General features: G+C 36.4%; 1 protein-coding gene across 3 annotated transcripts in view; it reads right to left on the reverse strand.

Moving 5' to 3' along the window:
• The window catches only part of ablim1a (actin binding LIM protein 1a), a 97,019-nt gene that overhangs the window by 41,993 nt on the left and 37,949 nt on the right, over positions 1–17,077 (reverse strand). For all 3 annotated transcript variants that reach the window (XM_055162698.1, XM_055162697.1, XM_055162696.1), the window contains exon 2: positions 6,429–6,572. In XM_055162698.1, coding sequence (XP_055018673.1) covers positions 6,429–6,572 — 144 coding nt within the window. The remainder of the gene's footprint in view (positions 1–6,428; positions 6,573–17,077) is intronic.

Consider the following 17,077-nt stretch of genomic DNA (forward strand, 5'->3'; position numbering starts at 1 on the left):
TACAACTACTACTGCAATTACTACTACTACTACAACTACTACTACTACTACGACAATTCCTATGACGACTACTACTACTACTACAACTGCAATTCCTCCTCCTCCTACTACTACTACTACTACTGCAATTCCTACTACTAACTACTACTACTACAATTCCTACAACTACTTACTACCATTCCTACGACTACTACTACAATTCCTATGTCTACTACTACTACTGCAATTCCTATGACTACTACTATTACTACAATTTCTACGATGACTACTACTACTACAATTCCTACGACTACTACTACTACTACAATTCCTACTACTACTACAATTCCTACTACTACTACTACTACTACTAATACAACAACTACCACTACTACTTCTACTACTACTTTTGCTACTGCTACTTCTCCTACTACTACATAAACTACTTTTATTTCAGCAACAACAACTACTGCGACGACTATAACTACAAACACTAGGCTACAACAATAAGTACTACTACTACTACTACTACCCCCACCACCTATTTTATATACAGTTTCATAAAATGTTTTCTCAGTATAAAATGCACTTATTGCAACATCCGTATCCGGAGAGGGGTCTCAGGGCGCTGCAAAGTACACTACCCACTGTAAACACCAGGAGGAGGAGGTGGAATTTTTGATTTAGGAGATAAGAGTGTAATTCTTCTTACATAACGTTAAATCCTGGATGAATGGAGAGAGCGAGGAGGGAATCAGCTTTGACTGTATCAGAGCGCAGGGCTGATGGGATTAGTCTGTAAGCTAATAGACACCTCTACTCCTGGACACATGTGGGACGTTATCTTAATTTGAAGTACGTTTTTGGCTAACCTTAAAGGGTCCAGTTATTAAAATAAACTTTAAGTGAAAGAAGGAGGACAGTGGTGGGATAAAGTGGTTATTCAAATGCATTAGTTACATGTAGGTTTTCAGGCCATCTACTTTTATCTCAAAATGTGGAGCATCAAAATAAATAACCTTAAATGTTTGGGAATAATTTAGAAATTACACATTTGAATGGAATTTTGAACTGCATTTCATCAATTTTACCTCCGTTGAGTGTCTCTTTTACTCTTTTTCAATGCAGATGAATGATTTTAAGTGAATGAAACCTATTGGAATTCTAAATGTAACTACCACTTCTGCTAAATTAAAATGATCTATTAACATACTGGAGAGATGTGTGTAGAATCTAGGGGTGTAAGAAAAAATCAATTCAGTTATATATAGTGATACTTCATTGCGCAATTCTCATATCGATTCAAAATGCTTTCGAATCAATATTTTAAAGTCCTTTAAAGTCCTATATTTCATCAAGTTTTTTTCTCAGGAATGTGTCCTCAACTATAATATTATATGTAATTATTGATAAATCAAAATACACTGTCCTTTGTTTTAGTATTGGGATATATTGGGATATATTGAATCGTGACATGCATATTGTGATACGTCATATTGCCAGATTTATGGCGATGCACACCCCTAATAGAATCCTTCAATCATCCAGGTAGAATCTATGGCAAAGGAGAAACTCATTTTGTCGACTGGATAAATGGTTGTCCAGTTGACAAATTGAATTGATCCTTTGCCAGATTGGAGAAATATATTTATTGCAATACATACGTTATGTAAAATGCTTTTATTAAATGTATTAACCATTATTGATTGAAAGCATGTTAGTAAAATTATGTCAAATAACAAAATAAATCTCAAATATAGAGCATATCATGAAAGGGCACATATTACATTATTAGTAAAATGCTGTTTCCTCATCATAAACATCTCCAGCGTTGTATTTTGTTTCATTCATAAATGATTAACACACAAATCCTGCATATTTAGGGTCTCTAAAACAAAAATATCTGTTCCACCTGTGTGATGTCATGTGGTACTCTAAAGTGTTTTACACCGTACACCTTCACTAGAATAATTTGGATAATTTCACATCTGTAATTGCCGATCTCTACTGAACAAAAGGTAAAAGGAGCTGCTGACTAGAAAAGTACCTCTGTATGACATCACAAGGTAGAACAGGGCATTATGATCGTTTGAAATGTAGACCAAAAAGACAAAAAATGTTGTGAATAAAGAGTGTGAATGAAACAAAACAACTCCAGGAATGTCTGAGGAGGTCACAACATTATAACATGGCACAAGAGTTAATGTTGTGTAATATAGGACCAGATTTTAAATAGTATAGCGTGAATAAAAGCTGTGGGTAGATATGAGTCCCTCTAAAGTTACACAAGGATGTTGACATTTGGTTTTGTCCACACTTATCGTTAGAAAGCTCTGTCATGTACAGCTATAAATAGTTGTGACAGAACATTTTATATTAGCATTAACTTCAGCTTTAGCAACTTTAGCTCCACACTTCTCTCACACTTCCTCTTCATCTCTGCATCTCTGCTCTGGTCTCGTCACTCCTCCAGTCCAGATTTAGGCCTGTAATCTCTGTCTGTGCTCTTATTTTGAACTCTCAGCGTACTATACAAGTCCAATCACAGATTAACTACAAGAGCTGCAGGGTCAGACCACACTACACACTACACACTACACACTACACACTACACACACTACACACAGTTGTTAGTGTTATCATCAAAGTGTAAATAACATTATTAGTTAAAAGTATACCAATACAATTACCTAATTTGAGTATTTGTGATGCTTTATAATTTATTAGGTTAAGATTTTGGTACTTGGTCACAGTGGTAAATAGTCACATTTTTACATAGCACTTTTCCACCTCAAAGCAGGGGCGGTTCTAGGGAAGGGGCCACAAGGAACTGGCCCCACTTCTAATCTGAGTAGCCCCTGAAGCGCCCCTGTTCTGTTAAACTAATGACAAGAAGAACAACTGGAGAATTCAATGATCATTGATGCAATTCCACCCCCAAACTCTTGGCGGCAGAAGACCTATTGTGTCAATACAACTTAATGTGAGAAGAAACAGACATGTGGAGCGCTTTTTTTTTTACTGTCTATGCTTGTATTTGTACCATACTGGATTAATCATTTGTGTGCTTGGATGTATCTTGTACTTGGCCCCTGAATATAACACGTGGCACCTTAATGGCCCCTGTTTCAAAAAAATTCTAGAACTGCCACTGCCTTCAAGATGCTCAAAGTGCTTTACATCAAGGAACCACTCACCCATTATCGTACACACATTCATACGCCAGTGTACAAAGACACTGGGGGCAAGGTGGGTTAAGTGTCTTGCCCAAGGACCAAACAACAGCATTCATCTGTGGAAGCTGAAATCGCACCAACAACCTCTGGGTCTGTGGATCAGACCGCTCAACCAATGATGTTTATGTCGAGAGCGGGATTCCATGGACTGAGTGTCTACACAGATTTTAATCCCCAAAATGTGATACTAGATACTTTTTAACACATTTCAATTAAACTTGTTGGCAGTGATGTAAGTAAACTGCAATTGAAATTAGAATAAGTTATTGAGCTATAGGGATGTAACAATATCCAAATCTTTGTATAAGATATTTTCACGATATGCATCTTACGATACGATATTTATTGTGATATTTTGCGGAAGCTAACAAAATTCTGTCATAATCCAAATAATTAAGATTTAAAAGTGCTTAATAACAGCTGTTTAATCATGTAGACTGGACTAAAACAGAGCAAAGGATCATGGTCTATGTAGTTCTGTCTGTTTTTTAGATGTCGACGCACCGTAACAATGAATTTAAGTAAAGAAACTTGTAATTCAATATATTGTGATGGTCCACGATATTATTGTGAGAACTTTGACAACACAAACCTCATGTATTAATTTATGTGTAGGTTAAATGAATCAAAAAATTGTAATTACTATGTGCTTGACTGATATTAGGGAAAGTTTTAATATTACTCTGACATCTGGAAATGTTGGAAGAGCCAGCTATATGCATTTTAATTCTACCAAACCTTACGTAACTGTATTTTATTTTTTTTTTTTTATGTATGTGGGTATGTATGTGTGTGTGTGCTGGTGGGTTTATATATAATTGTGGGTGTGTGTCCTTCTGTGTACGCTTTAGACCCTCAGTCTGTAAATAAAGTTATATACAGTATCACAATATTTTGGTTACTGTTACAACCCTATTGAGCTATATATAAAGTTGGAAATATTGGAAATCTGCACTGAGTGACCTGTCAATGATCTGTCGGTATTAGTGATTCATAATTAGTTGTGTAAGCGGCTAAACATGTGCTCTGACAAAAACATCAAAATTTCCAGCATACTGATAACATTTACACATTTTAACATTATCGCACACAAGCAGTCAGTGAATCAATGAATCAATGCCTATTTCACAAAGCTATTTCTGAATGGCCCTCCCATTTTGATTGTAATTTTATCAAAGGAAAGTGAGAAATAGTTATATCATACTATTATGATTGTGTCAAATTAACAATGAATTTTAAAATCTAACACTGAAGCTGCTAATCTTCACACCCTCCCACCTCCCTCTTTAGATCCCAGCGCTGTTATTAACACTAACACATTTATGAAGCAAAAATGGTGCAAATCATATGGTTAATGTCAGGATGTAAACACAACCTTGTTATGCAAATCCTGTGTTATTGTCACTATTTTATTTTGACTAAGAGGCCACTTTTCCAACCTTTTTTATAGGCGCATTATGTACTTTTTTTTTGGAGGCTTTTACATGCTTGACTCTCTGGAAATATTACTGCCTTGCCACAGTGTAGTTTTACATTAATATATCTTTCCATTTTTATTGCTCATAAAAAAGTAATTACTTATTCTTTCCTTGTTCAGTGACGGTAAGCAACTACTCTAGAGTCAGTTGCCCGCTCACGCATACCACATTAATATGGGTGACGTGTCTTGCCTAAGGACACAATGACATAAATTACTCTGAGTAGGAATCAAACCTCTGACCTTTGGGTTGGTGGATGAGTGTTCTAATCACACTCAAAATCTGATTATTATTAGATTTTTTTTAGCTTAAAATGAACTGTAAACAGCAAATTCATCCGATTTCTTTCTGGTCATAGTGCCTTTGATTACACACATCAGACTGTGCCGTTTGCATGTCCTTTACATAATGTTAAAGGTGTAGAAATCAGATATTAATATAATTTTTTGACATGTTCATTGCCAACTGTGTGTTCTGTTATTTATGTACTGTATGTTGTCTGCCCCTTGTGTTATGTAACTGACACTGAAGAAGATCTGAGCATTTCTTGCTATATCGAAAACAAACTCCACCAACTTGTTGTGTGAAAATCATAGAGTGTAAAAAGAAGTGGACGAAGGGAGTCTGACGTCACTTATAGGGTACGTTCAGACTGCAGGGCTAAATGCTCAATTCAGATTTTTTTATGAAATCTGATGTTTTTGCGAGGTCATTCACATTTCCAATTAAATGTGACTTGTATGTGAACTTTAAACACCTCAAAAGTGTCTGCATGTGCACTGGAGGACACAACGACGTCACATACAGTGAACTTGCTCAGTGTTTACAGAAGTATCCTAAACGCTGGGTTTGTTTCCCAAGATACAGTTCAGTTGTTCGTAAAATGGACAGGTTACACGTCCACGGCTGCCTCGTTTGTTTGAGACTTTAGCCTCCTTGTATTTGGCTAGCAGGCTCTTTTTTTTGTTGTTGACATTGGAGCCAGGACCACTTGTAGCTGCGCTCAGCCATGTCTTTTGCAATCGTTTCAAAAACCGCCCAAATTCTGATAAGATCCCTCCAATTTGGCCTGAATACAATGATCCCCCCAAATATTAATAAACTCGCAACCTGGCCATTCAGACTGAAGACGCATGTTAAAAGATCGGATATGTATCGGTTTTAGGAGCACATATCCAAGTGGCCTGGGTCATATTTGAAAAAATCAGATCTGTGTCGTTCAGACTGTCATTGAAAGATCAGATACAGGTCGCATAGGGGCACAAAAATCTGATTTGGGTCACTTTAGGCTGCAGTCTGAACGTAGTCAAAGTTTTCGGCTCCAGTCAAATGAAGTGCACTAAGGCGACTTTGGAGCAGAGTTCCATATTAGGAATTTATTTACAGACAAAATAGTGAAATAAAAACATCAGGATCATGTAGTGCGGCTTAACAAAACTTTTAAGACCACAATGACGAGGCTCACTGCAACAGTTTCAGAAAGAGGAGTGACAATTTTTCAATGTAAGTTCAATCGGAACATCTAGTGGGTTAGCAATGTCCATTTATATAACAGTCTATGGTGGTATTCAATAAAGATTTCTGATTCTGAGTCATTTTGGTGAGCTCATAACCGCAGCCACTGGTTATACCTTTAATGAGCCACTATTTACAACTGGACCACTGTAAATAATCCTGCCTTTTGTCATATATATTGTGTTACCATATAAACCCGGAGTCTCAGTCTGCTGTGTACCTTTGCATGTGAAGCACTTGAGATGGAAGTGCTTGTTCTGGACACGCAGCACCTCTCCTTTACACGGCTGTCCACATTTGTAACACTGGATCAGGGGCTTCTCTGTGGAGTGCTGCTGCTGCTGAGTGTCCTGCGCATGGGCCACTGCAAAACACAGAAGAGACGGCAACGTTACAACCAGACACTCGGACACAACTTCATATTAACTTTGTATAAATAGTGGTTTAACAAAGAAATAACAGAGTATCATGTACAATATTTTGATTACCCTGTGATTCCCAAATCAAGTAAGAGATGTCACAAACTGAATAAATAAAAATAACTACCATGTGTCAATTGCTATGTTTCAGGTGACATTACAGCATCCTACAGGCCAATAATATGTAATACAGAGGGGGGAAGCTAAAATAAATGTTAATATAAGTGAGTTCTTGGGTTAAGTCACTAAAATATTTCGATTTAATTTACCTTTTGGATATTTCATGGCAAAATACAATGTAATCAGTAGACATCATCACATTCTTGAATTTGAACAACCAATAAGATGATTGAGGAGGTTTGTGGGTTTTTTTGGCTCTGAAGCATATGAGATTTTTTTTTTTAAAAAGGTGGTGAAATGAAGTATTGAGTACAGAAGTTTGATTGTTTTTAAATAATCTTATAATAAAAAAATCTTTCCCCGGGCCAAATGATGATGGTGAAGCGGAGGTGTGGATAGAGGAAATGAAAGACGTGCCAGCTGGATTACAAGGATGATAAAGATGAGAGAGGAGGGTAATTCATATTTTTTATTACTACATTACAATATAAAATATTTAGGTTTTCTCATTTTAATCACCCTGCTAGTCTTTGCTTTACCATGTTATATTACCACGATTGTTTGCACTTAAATGAATGTTACAATTTACTTGGTTTTAACCATTTAGGCCTAATACATGCTTTGTTTTTGTCTTGGTACTTACTTTACTTTTGACATATTTTATTTTGTATTTATGAAAATTCATATTTGAGCTACTATAATTCCACATGTTTAAAATGTTATAATGTTGTTTCCTCATCACAAACACACCTGGAGTTGTGTTTTGTTTCATTCGCACATGTTTAACACACAAACCGTGCATATTTGTACTGACACCCTGATCCACCTTATGATGTCATGTGGTCATACAAGAAGTGCTCCACTGTATTTTCAAACTCCATGCACTTCATGGATGGAAAAAAAATCCCCTGGCTGAAAGAGGATTTTTCTCATAGAGGGCAATGTAATCACAAACTGTTCGTGTTCAGTTGACAGGGCACCTACAACTTTCAAAAATGTCAGATTTTGTGGCGATTTTAACCTATTTTTATATCATAAACTTTTTCTCAGCTCAAAATCCTTCAGTTGTTGTTCAGTTGTTAAAAAACAGTTTATAATCGTTAGCTTTGGCTCTGATTGGTCAAAATGTGATACACGTGATACATAAGACGGCGTGCTCTCGCGTGCATTCGTGTCTGTCCGCGGTAGAAAACAGCACTACTGCACATGCTCGGTCGGCCCACATCCACCAGAAGTACCTAGGCAGGTGAGGCTAATCTGGAGTCCACTGATGTTCCACTGAGCTCGGCCCATTGACTTGAATGGGCGGCCATTTTGAAACCCCGGGGCTTGATGCACCTTCAATAGAATCATTTGGATCATTTCAGGTCTGGAATTGCCTCTCTATACAACAAAAGGTAAAAAGTAGCTGTTAACATGAAAATTACCACTTCATAACATCACAAGACGGAGCAGAGCAATTTGAGCTTGTAGAGAGATGTAGACTCTTAATGCAGGATTACTCAAGCATGTGTGAATAAAATAGAACACAACTCTGGTTATGTTTTTGAGGAGGTAAATGCATTAAAACATGATTTAAAGCTCACAATAGTAACATTTGTGTAATAGAGGACCTTTTAATAAAGTTTGTCTGAGTTTAAGACTGAGAAAATACAAATTCCCTGAACAGTTTCCACTTCTTATTGAGCTGGGAGTTCGTAGTGACGTAGGGTGAGTCTAGTCTGCAATGATCTAAAAAAGAATCCAAAATGTGAGATAAGGAGCCAGCGCTGAGAGGCTGTCAGGCTGGAGCACAGTCTCAGTGAATGGGCCCAGACTGGGTTCAGAATGGAGGACCCCCAGAGAACAACAACTAAATATAGAGTAGACTGTCTAGAGATAGACAGAGAGAGATAGAGAAAGAAGAAAATAACAGAAAAGACAGAAGGACGGAGCAGGAGGATACATAATACCGTACTTAGGTTAGATTTGAGATTTTTTGGCAGTAATGCTCTACTATTACTCAAGCTAATTCAAATAAATAAGGTATTATAAGAGCTCACTTGTTAAGACAGAGTAAAGGTGTATGTGACTTTTCTAGTGCTAGGTCCAACACCTGTTTGTCGCCATAGAGATGTAGTATTTTGCTTGGCTTGGAATGTTTCACAGTATGGCATTAAGCTTGATTGCATAACACTATCAGGCTAAGTTACAGGTCAGATCTCTGGAGAGGGAAGCCTGCTCACCCTAAGAAAGGATGTTATTACAATGTACTTGTGTAATAAAAAAAAAAAAAAACACCTAACTTAATCAATACAATATGTGGAAATTCAAAGCCATACTCTGGAACATTCTTAGAAAAAAAAAAACATCTCTATTAAGAAAAGCAGGTGGCAGATCCTCAGAAAACCTGCATTGCATTCAGCAGTAGTAGAAGTACTCAACTGTGTTACTTAAAAATATTCAAGTACAAGTAAAAGTATCAAATGAAAAATTCTACTCAACTAAAAGTATTAAAGCACCTGTTTAAAATGTACTTAAAGAGTAAAAAGTAATAGTATTTTGTTAATATTTTGAGGTCTAATAAGGCTTCAGATACAATCATTTTGATAAAGATTTGTGCTGAATTTTGTTCAATAGAAACAATTAATTTGATATTTGTTTACTAGCTGTTTTTTTTTTTATATTTTTATTTGCTGTCATGAATAATCTTTTCATCCGGTCTTCAACAAATAATAAAAAATACTTTACTTTACTTTTCAGACCAGTTAAAAAATGTAGTGGAGTAGAAAGTACAGATACCTGCTCTCAAATGTAGTAAAGTAAAAGTAAAAAGTATCTTAGTATTTTAAAATGTAGTTAAGTAAAGTACAGACTCCTAAAATTTACAGTATTTTACGACTTTTACTTTGTTACTTTCCACCACTGGTGCGCATCTTTACTTGTTTAAAATAAAAGATTCAATCCAGCATAAAAATAATGAGGAAACATTATGAAACGTTATTAAACAAATTGTCAATGCTTAATCTGTTTTAAATCAATGTCAAACCTGTTGCAGATGTTTTTGAGAATCATCTGTTCTGTGTCATACAGCAAAACAAACTTTTGCAAAGCCTAAGTACAGTTTATTCAGTCTCCAATTAGACCTGTCATAATACCTTAATAGTAGTAATGTATTCTCAAGGGCTTGTGACTAAGATTGAAAATGACATGTTTAACAATAATAATGGACTTGAGCAGTGTGTGATTAGCAGCTTCAAGCGCAGGTCTGGAGTGAGCTCAAATAAAGGCTGTGTGCTTGAATGGCTTTAAGGGCCTATGTTTTATACCTGAGTGTTACTTCTGCTCAAGAGCCTCTGTTCAGCAGCTCGTTCAGCCGCTCCATTGACTTGAACTGTGCTTACTCACCTTTTCTTACACAGTTTAAGTGGAATTACAGTTTTGTTCCCTCTCATCTTAATCAAGCTGTATGTTTAACTCTCCCTCTGCTCAATGTTAAACTCTGCTTTTTCTGCACCGCAAGGAAGAAATAAATATCTTTTTCATGGTGCAAAATAAGTGGCTAGGCTTTATTTGGGTTGTTTGGTTGTGTGGAGTTGGGCAGGTGTGGGGTTGGATAAGTGGGTGGGTGGATGGAAATGCGGGATTGTTTTTAATCACTGTAAAGCACTTTGTGTTACGTTTTTGTATGAAAAGCGCTTTATAAATAAAGTTTGATTGATTGATTGATTGATTTGAGTTGTGTTCAAGGCAGCGATTAAATAATGTTATTGCTTTACCCCGAATGTTCCACAGTATGGCATTAAACATTAAACTATTTTCATGGTGACAAGCAAGTGATGAAGCCAAGCCAGTTCCAGGTCAGATCTTTGGGGAGGCGAGCTCACTCATAATAAACCTGTAGACTTTTTATGGTAAGGTATAAGGTAAAGGTAAATGTCATTGAATAAATGCAATGCACACATTCCAAGCAAAGCAACAAAATCTCCATGGAGACAACAGGTTGATAGATCCCCACACCAGAAAAGTTCCATAGTGCTCTTTAAAGGGCCCTTATTATGCTATTTTCTGATCTGTTATAATGCTGTTTCCTCATCACAAACATACCTGGAGTTGTGTTTTGTTTCAGTCACACATGTTTAACACGCATATTTAGGCTCTCAAACAGAAAACACTCTGTTCCACCTTGTGATGTCATGTGGTAATACACTAGATGGACCCAGCTTGGCTACCTTTAAAGTATGTCCAAAAAGCACCAAAGATAATAATAAGGTAAGTTAATTTTGACTTCTTATGTACTTTAACTTCTTCAGAACTGTTCAGGACTGTTCTGAAGATGGCTTGTAGTTAGCAGCCGAAACATGTCAACAAGGTAAATACACTTTGCTGTATTGTCTTTTTAAAAAAAGAACCCAAGAAGTTAAAAGTCCAAACAGCTTTATGTATATATCTTTCATACTTAAGATCTTTATGAATTAGATGTACAACAGGACTGAACAAAGACTTCAAACTGTACTAAAACAGGACTAAAAAGGGACTAAACTTAGACACGATGAAAGACTATATTAACCAAATGCATATAGAAGTTCCAGAGTGCTGCATTGGCGCACTGCTGCTCTGACAGATGACTTCACTTTGAGGGACATTAGGTAACACCCTCTCTCCCCTCTTCTGTCTATTTTAACAAACACATAAAAGGCTCTCTGCTCTTTTTGCAGCCCTGAATCATTATCTGAGGCTAAAATAAGACTCTTCCACCAAAGGAGCAGGAATAGCATCAGAACCAATCAATGAGCCACTAAAGTAGGCCTGTGTTATTGATGACTGAGCCTATACCCTGGATCACTGCCCTTAAACATGGCAATTAGAGAGGTTTGAATCAATGTAACGCTGACTGAAAAGCAGCGTTATGGTTTTATTAGAATAGATATAGTATAATGTCCTTATTTTATGGTACTCTGCGTAACTTTTCTGGTCGAGAGTTTGCCACGTGTTTGTCTTGTTATGGCTTTTCCTGGAATGTTCCACAGTAAAGCACTGAACTTATCGATCTTCATGGAGACAAGCAGGTGCCACCAATTTATAGACAACATCATTTAAATAATAATGCGTATTTTTCAAGGTACAGGATGTTTGAGCAATAAAAACAGTCCTAACAGAATGGAAGAAGGATAACTGTGGAACTTTCCAGGCGAGGAAAAATGACTTAGTGCATCTTTAGTGTTTGTTGGCTATGATTTTCCAATATACTATAAAAAAGAAATTCATTTGACAGGGCTGTTTATTGTCTAAATATTTTTTATATGCAGCGTATAAACCTGCTTGGCCCATAGACTCAAACATTAACAGCAGTTCAAGTTTCTGGAGATCCATATACTCAGCTCAGGCAGATATAACCTATATACTAAATGGTAAATCAATTTGAAGGCAATTGCACACTGTGAGGCATTTGATGTGAGGAATTTAGAAAAAGAAAGAAGAAAAAGACATTGTCCCCCATGCATTATATACACTGAAGTGTAGAGCAGAGCTGATAAAATGAGGCTCCATTTTTATTATAGATTTTTAAGTATATGACCAATCATAAGACTATAACACAAGTCCCGATTCTATCTATTTAATTACATAAGCCTTTGATAAATGTAAACTGTGATGCTTCTTCACACAATAGTGAATAGTACTGATGGGACTAAAATCTGTATATACAGTCTCCATTCATGAGAACCTGCCTATCTTTATGGGGACAAAAATCTTGTATCTATTACGTAAAATGCTTTATTATTAGCACCACACTCAACAACATGATTTTAAGATATTTGTTAAAGACTGGGTCATGACCCTCAGGTGGGTCACAAGAGATTTTTTTTGGGTCGCCTCATCACGATCATACAGTACACAGATCTGACACATGTTGAAATGTTAAGACATGTTTTGTATAAATTCTAATCTTTTTGTAATTATTTTATTGACTATTTTGTTCCAATATTGCAGCTACATTTAATGTCCAAATAGGTGACTTATGGATCCTTTTGTTGCTTCGGTCAGTGACTGTTTTTCATTGTTTAAAACTTGAGTAATAATAACTGTTCAGAGAGACACTCAGAGAGCACTCAGTCAACAATAAAATATCCACATTAACGTTCAATAATGGTCAAATCCACCTTTATTTTGTGATTTACAAATAATGTCTATTGATTTGAGTCACAAAGGTTTGTGACTTTTAAAATATGGGTATCCAGAAAAAAAGTTTGGGAAACACTGCTCTGTTCCACCTTGTCATGACGCAGTAGATTTCAAGTTAACAACTACCTTTTAATTTTAAAAACACAGTGGAGCACTTCCTGTACTACCACATGACATCACAAGGTGGAACAGAATGTTGAACTAGGACATAATGCAGTATCCCCAAAAAACATTGAAAGCCAAGATGCACATCAAATATTACCAACTGAACCAAATGCTAAACTCATGCCCACAGTATATGGACAGATGCATGTAGGTGAGAGGTGAGGAGTGGGTCGTGTGGAGGTTAGTGTCTGAGATGTGATTAAACCCAGTGGGACAGTGTGACTCAGCCCTGGACAAGGCTGCTCCAGTCTGGGCCCTCTCTGTTGGACATGGCACCTCCACATTCAAAATACTGGCCATCTGGACACTGTAAGGTGTGCCAACAGCTAATCTATAAGACTGCGTGCTGATTTTTGTAATTAGATTGCGCTGAAATTGACAGGAATAATTGGTAGCAGTCAAATCAAAAGACTAAACTTAAAAATGATGTCAATGTAGTCAATATAATACAAAGAACATCTAAAAAACAACATTTGCTAATAGTAAACAGTACATAAACAGTCACACTTAAATCGCACAAACATCACGCGGACACTAGAAGCGAGGTGGTTTAATTGTCTTGCTCAAGGACACAATGTATTCATCTATAGGAGCAGGAATTGCACCGCCAACCAGTGGATCTCACCGCTCCACCATTGATGTATGTGCTAGGAGTGGGATTTGAACCAGAAACCTTCAGATTACAGCACTCTACATCAGTGTTTCACAAACTTTTTTTCTGGGGACCTATATTTTAAAAGTCCAAACCTCCAAGACCCAATTCAATAGACATTACTCATGAATCACAAAATAAAGGGGGATTTGACCATTATTGATCATATGAGGATAATTTATTGCTGACTGAGTGATCGTGTCTCTCTGAACAATTAGTATTACCATACTGTACCATACCATCAAGTTAAACCAACAATAAAAGGATCCATAAGTCGCCTATTGGGACATTAAATGTCGCCCATTTCTGTTCCTTTTCAACATTCAATTGAACCAGCAATACTGGAACAAAATAGTCAATAAAATAATTACCAAATCTAGAAATTATACAAAACATGTCTTAACATTTCAACATTTCTAATAAGATAGGTGGTCCTGTCTGTGTTTTTGTAGCGTGTTCTAGTCTGGGGTGCAGGACGAGAGCGCAGCAGCAGATCAGGCGCAGCATTCAGTCTGTTTCTGTGTTTTATCTTCATTTTTATGAGCACAGAAAATCCCAGTTCACACATATATGTAGTAGGGAAAGGAATAAGCATAGAAATACTGTCAGAACTGTATATTGGAGACCTACATGCAGATCGTGACAAGGCGACACAAAAAAAATCTCTTGTGTTCCACCTGAGGGTCGTGACACAGTCTTTGGGAAACAAATATTCTTTGGCGGATATTGTCTTGCCTATGGACACAACAACATTATTAATTAGAGGAAAGTCTTTTGGTTAAAGGAGAATCATGAAATTGTGAACCAATAAATTACATAAAAAGTTATAAAACCATCTTTAAGGAGATAGTTTATGCTGAATACTTTTATAATGTTTCTTACCTATGGACACAGCAACAAAAAAAACTGTAAAGAGCAAGATTTGAAGCAGAATTTTACTAGTGAACGACAAAGCCACAGTTGTACTTCTAGTTTTGACACATTATATCATAAAATGTGGATTTAAATGTTGCCCATATGTCCAATAGAAGCCTGGTATAGCTGACATTTTCTAATAAAAGGTTGTGTTGACATTACACAATCGGAAAGTCAACAGTGTTTTAAAGTCTTGTCAAAAATCCAAGACAGATGTTAAACTAAAAGCCCTGGTGTGAATTGGAGTTTTTCCACACAGCCTTTACCAATGTAGAGAAAAAACATATAAAATTCACTTTTAATATACATCTGATAAAGGATTCTGGCTGCATTATTTAAAGGAGTGGTTTGAAGGAATAAAAATTTTAAATGTTCCCTGCTTTTATCCACATCTGGTTGTGTAACATAAATGTAAATGGTTTCTCTTCTCTCTCATACTTTGTTAAAGTACGAAGCGCGTATATACCAGGGCAAAGACACTGATGTAAGTGCTATGAATCAATGATAATACATTCTACAAGGTCAGTGCTAATGTTGAAGATCTTGTTAGCGTCATAGTGTGATAAGTCAAAACATAATAGCCGACATGCTATATATTAGGGATTCAATCATTACATGGGTCAAGGATACGACTAAAAGCTTAGTAATAGAATTTGATGAGCTTTATTGTTTTCTCAATTGAGTTTAAAACCAACTCTTGTACATAAGTAAAAACATAAAAGTACTTTCTCTTTCTCTTGACTCGGCATGGGCAGAGGATTCAGTAGAAGCATATTTAATACAACACAACTTGTTTTATTTTGGACTGCCTTCACAATAGGATCCACAATTCGGTATCAACAGTATATAAACATTATTGCACACATGGAAATTAAGTACTGAACCAAACTGGATTATTTAAAAGTAAATTGTCTAAATGTATCGATCACACTCTGACTAAAGGAAGCTTCATTTTGTGAAGTTCTATTTAAGTTAAGATGACTGGAATTAAGAAAGTTTTATCATGATTTGAGTCAATTTCACTTGACAAGTAAAATTATCTGCCAGTGGAATAAGACCTTTAGTGCTTAAATTATGAAAATACATCTTGCAACACTTAAAATAAGAAACAACTACTTTTAGCACTTAGCGAACATCTCTGGAAATCTGAGAAACCAAAGAGCCAGTCAGGAGAGAGGTTGTTGAAGGTACAGGGGCGGGCACAGCAATGAGGCTCTCTATCAACCTGTTGCCAAAGCCAGTGGGAGTGGGAACGACCTTGGGGAAAGCAAGCACCACCAGATTGGTTAGATTATTAATGTTCATATCATATTTAAGGATAGTGAAAATAAAAACACCAGGATCATGTACAGTATAGTAGGAAAAAACAAAAATTTGAAGGTCAGAATGACGAGTCTGACAGCAGTAATTACAGACAGATGGGCGAAGATTTTTTAATAGAAGTTAATTGCAACGAAACAATGAAGTAACCATTGTGCGCCCATGCTCACTTCCGATTAGGAACGCAATGGCTAATGGGCTATAGCTATGTCCATACAGTCTTTGATCAGCACCAAGCAACTTACTAGATGAAAAACAGCATTGCTTAGTCAGGAATATGTATTTGGGAATCTGCAGTTTACCCTTCCAGACCTAAGGGTAATTTTAGTATATTTGTCCTCACCTGGATTTTTTTCTTAATTTTGCAATTAAAACTCTCCCTTTTAACCCCTAATATATAAACAACTTTTTGGATATAAAAAATTATTAATTTAGGGCCTTAGCCAAGCTAAAATATCCTTATTGCCCTCAAAATTGCCCCATTCCTTCACCGGTGCCAGTCATGGAAACAAGTCAAGCCACATCATTTCCATGCATTTCCATAGTGTATATTACATTTGTAGTTGTACATTTTGACTGAAATAACCTTTCAAATAAAATAGCAAGGGATGCGCAAATACTCACACCAAGATAGGTGATTTGCCATTTATTTGAGAAATAATTGGACTTTTCAATTGTTAAGAACACAGACGCTCAGAGCAGTCGACCATCTTGACTCACTACACTCTTTGGCAAAGTTTGGGCCAGTCAAAATGGATGAAGCGCATGTGTTTGGCGGAAAACAAAGTTCCTATTGGACACTCGTTTTCCCGACGTCATCACGCAGCATGTGTGTGACATAGGATAATGCCGGAAATATGCTCGGAAAGCTGCAAGTCCCAGCTTTTCAAGGGAAAAAAGTATCTATATAAAAGTTTCTATCTTTTATGGTTGGAAAGTTATGTGTGGTTATATAAAACATATTTCCAGGTATCATATACAATACCGTCGATCACAGTTTTCTTAAGAGCCAGATCACAATTCACATAAATTTAGTATCTTGTTTCTGTTTTGAAGATGTAACTAAAGTCATGAGTTTCTTCTGAAATGGCGCCCTTCACTGCAGTTAAATTCATC

This window comes from Boleophthalmus pectinirostris, unplaced genomic scaffold (assembly GCF_026225935.1).
Source record: "Boleophthalmus pectinirostris isolate CB_2022bp ecotype Guang Dong unplaced genomic scaffold, ASM2622593v1 HiC_scaffold_5, whole genome shotgun sequence".
NCBI classification, from domain to species: Eukaryota; Metazoa; Chordata; class Actinopteri; order Gobiiformes; family Gobiidae; genus Boleophthalmus; species Boleophthalmus pectinirostris.